General features: G+C 69.8%; 1 protein-coding gene across 1 annotated transcript; it reads right to left on the bottom strand.

Annotated features, from left to right (window-relative positions):
* Positions 1 to 507: 507 nt before the first annotated feature.
* GJD3 (gap junction protein delta 3) lies at positions 508 to 1227 on the bottom strand (the record flags this gene model as incomplete). Its single annotated transcript, XM_082297221.1, has 1 exon — positions 508 to 1227. One exon carries the CDS (start codon positions 1225 to 1227, stop codon positions 508 to 510), a length of 720 nt encoding a protein of 239 aa, XP_082153347.1.
* Between the last annotated feature and the right edge of the window lie 631 nt (positions 1228 to 1858).

Below are 1858 nucleotides of genomic sequence, written 5' to 3'. Positions count from 1 at the left end.
GCTGCACGAGGGCAGCCCAGGCTCCCCCGCATTGCTCTCCCTGTCTGGTCATCCCCAAAGGCTGGGACAGAACCCTTTGGGGTTCCCCAGCACCCCAAAGCTCTGACCTTCCCAGTCCTGAGGCCACAATCATGTCCCCCTATGCCAGGGGCCAGCCCTGATGCATTTGTGACACTCCCAGCACAGGGTTTGGGGGCAGCCCTAGCCCCGCCCCCCGTGCTGGCCTGCGGGGTACAGGGGGGTCAGAGGTGTTCCTGCCACTGTACAGGGATGGGACCTGTTTGTTTTCTTTTTGTCCGTATTTTTTTTTCCAGCAGCTGCCGGGTGAGGCCCATCCGCCGCCCACAACAGGAACCGGGGGCACCGGGGGCAGCGGGGCACAGCCCAGCCCGGCACGGCTTCCCTGGCACGGCGAGGGCCGCGACCCCTGTGGGGCACGGAGAGCCGCGGTCCCCGCCGGGCCGAGACCGGGCACAGCTGACGCCGGCAGCGGCAGCCGGGGCCCGGTCACACGGTGAGGTCCCCCCGCGGGTGGGGACCACAGGGCCCCTCCGCAGCCCCCGCCGGCTGCCCGGGCGCCGGGCCCCGCTCCTGTGGCCGGTGGCAGCAGCCGGGCCGGGCCGGGGGGCCCTTGCGCAGGAGGTGGGCGAGCTCGGCCAGGCTGAGCAGCGCCGAGATCAGCCCCACCACGAAGTAGAAGTGGATGAAGACGGTTTTCTCGGTGGGGCGGGAGACGAAGCAGTCGACGCGGTGCGGGCAGGGCCGGCGCCGGCACACGAAGAGCGGCTGCACGCTGAAGCCGTAGAGCAGCGCCTGGCCCAGCAGGAAGCCCAGCTCGGCGGCGATCCGGGCCACCACGCTGCCCACGTAGAAGGGCTGGAGGCGGCGGGCGCGCTGGCCGGGAGCTCCCCCGCGGCCCGGTTTGGCCGCCTGGTGCACGGCGAAGATGACGAAGAGGGCGGCGGGCGCCGAGAGCACAACGACGTGGAAGACGAGGAAGCGATAGTGGGAGATGGGGAAGGCGGCGTCGTAGCACACGGGTTTGCAGCCCGGCTGCTGCGTGTTACACACGAACTCCTCCTGCTCATCCTCGAAGACGTCGCTGCCCACGGTGGCCAGGACCAGGATGCGGAAGAGGAGCATCACCACCAGCCAGAACCGGCCCACCATGGGCGAGTGCTCCTGCACGGCGTCCAGCAGCGAGCTCAGGAAGCCCCACTCGCCCATGGCCGCGCTGCGGGAGCGGGGTCAGCGCTGGGGGGACTCAGTGCCCGCGGGGTCGGACCCCGGCGGCAGCGCGGCCCCTCCAGGTCTCCATCCTCCCGCCATTCCCAAACGCACCACGGTGTCCCCGCTCACGGGAGGGTGCCCAGGCAGCGCCAGCCCAGCTCAGCCCAGCCAGGAGTGTCCCCAGGTACCCGCTGTGCCCAGGACTCGCTCCCCCAGGGGTGGATCCAAGGACACCAACGGGGACAGGACCAGCAGATTCCCCCATCCCTTGCCCCCCACCACAGCTCGGCCTGGCTGAGCTGCGGTCCCCCACAGCAGCCCCGTACCTGCGGAGGCTGCGGTCCACAGTGTGCCAGCGCTGCTGGCGCCGGCTGTCCAGGGCTGTCCAGGACTGTCCAGTCCCTTGTCCAGCTGGGATGGGATAATGGTCCCACAGCCACGCCTGGAGTGCTTTTAAAGGGACAGAGCACCCGCAGGGGCGCCTGGAGGGAGGGAAGGGCTCAGTACTGCCGGTGGGGCTCAAGGACTAAAGCTGCCCTGCCCAGGGCCAGGAGCTTCCCAGGGCACAGGTTGGCAGAGGGGCGGTGGCTCCCCCAGTGCAGAAATACCCCCAAACTTTGGCTTTTCC

This window comes from Coloeus monedula (genome assembly GCF_965178545.1).
Source record: "Coloeus monedula genome assembly, chromosome: 26".
NCBI lineage: Eukaryota > Metazoa > Chordata > Aves > Passeriformes > Corvidae > Coloeus > Coloeus monedula.
This window is presented reverse-complemented; position numbering and strand designations above follow the sequence as displayed.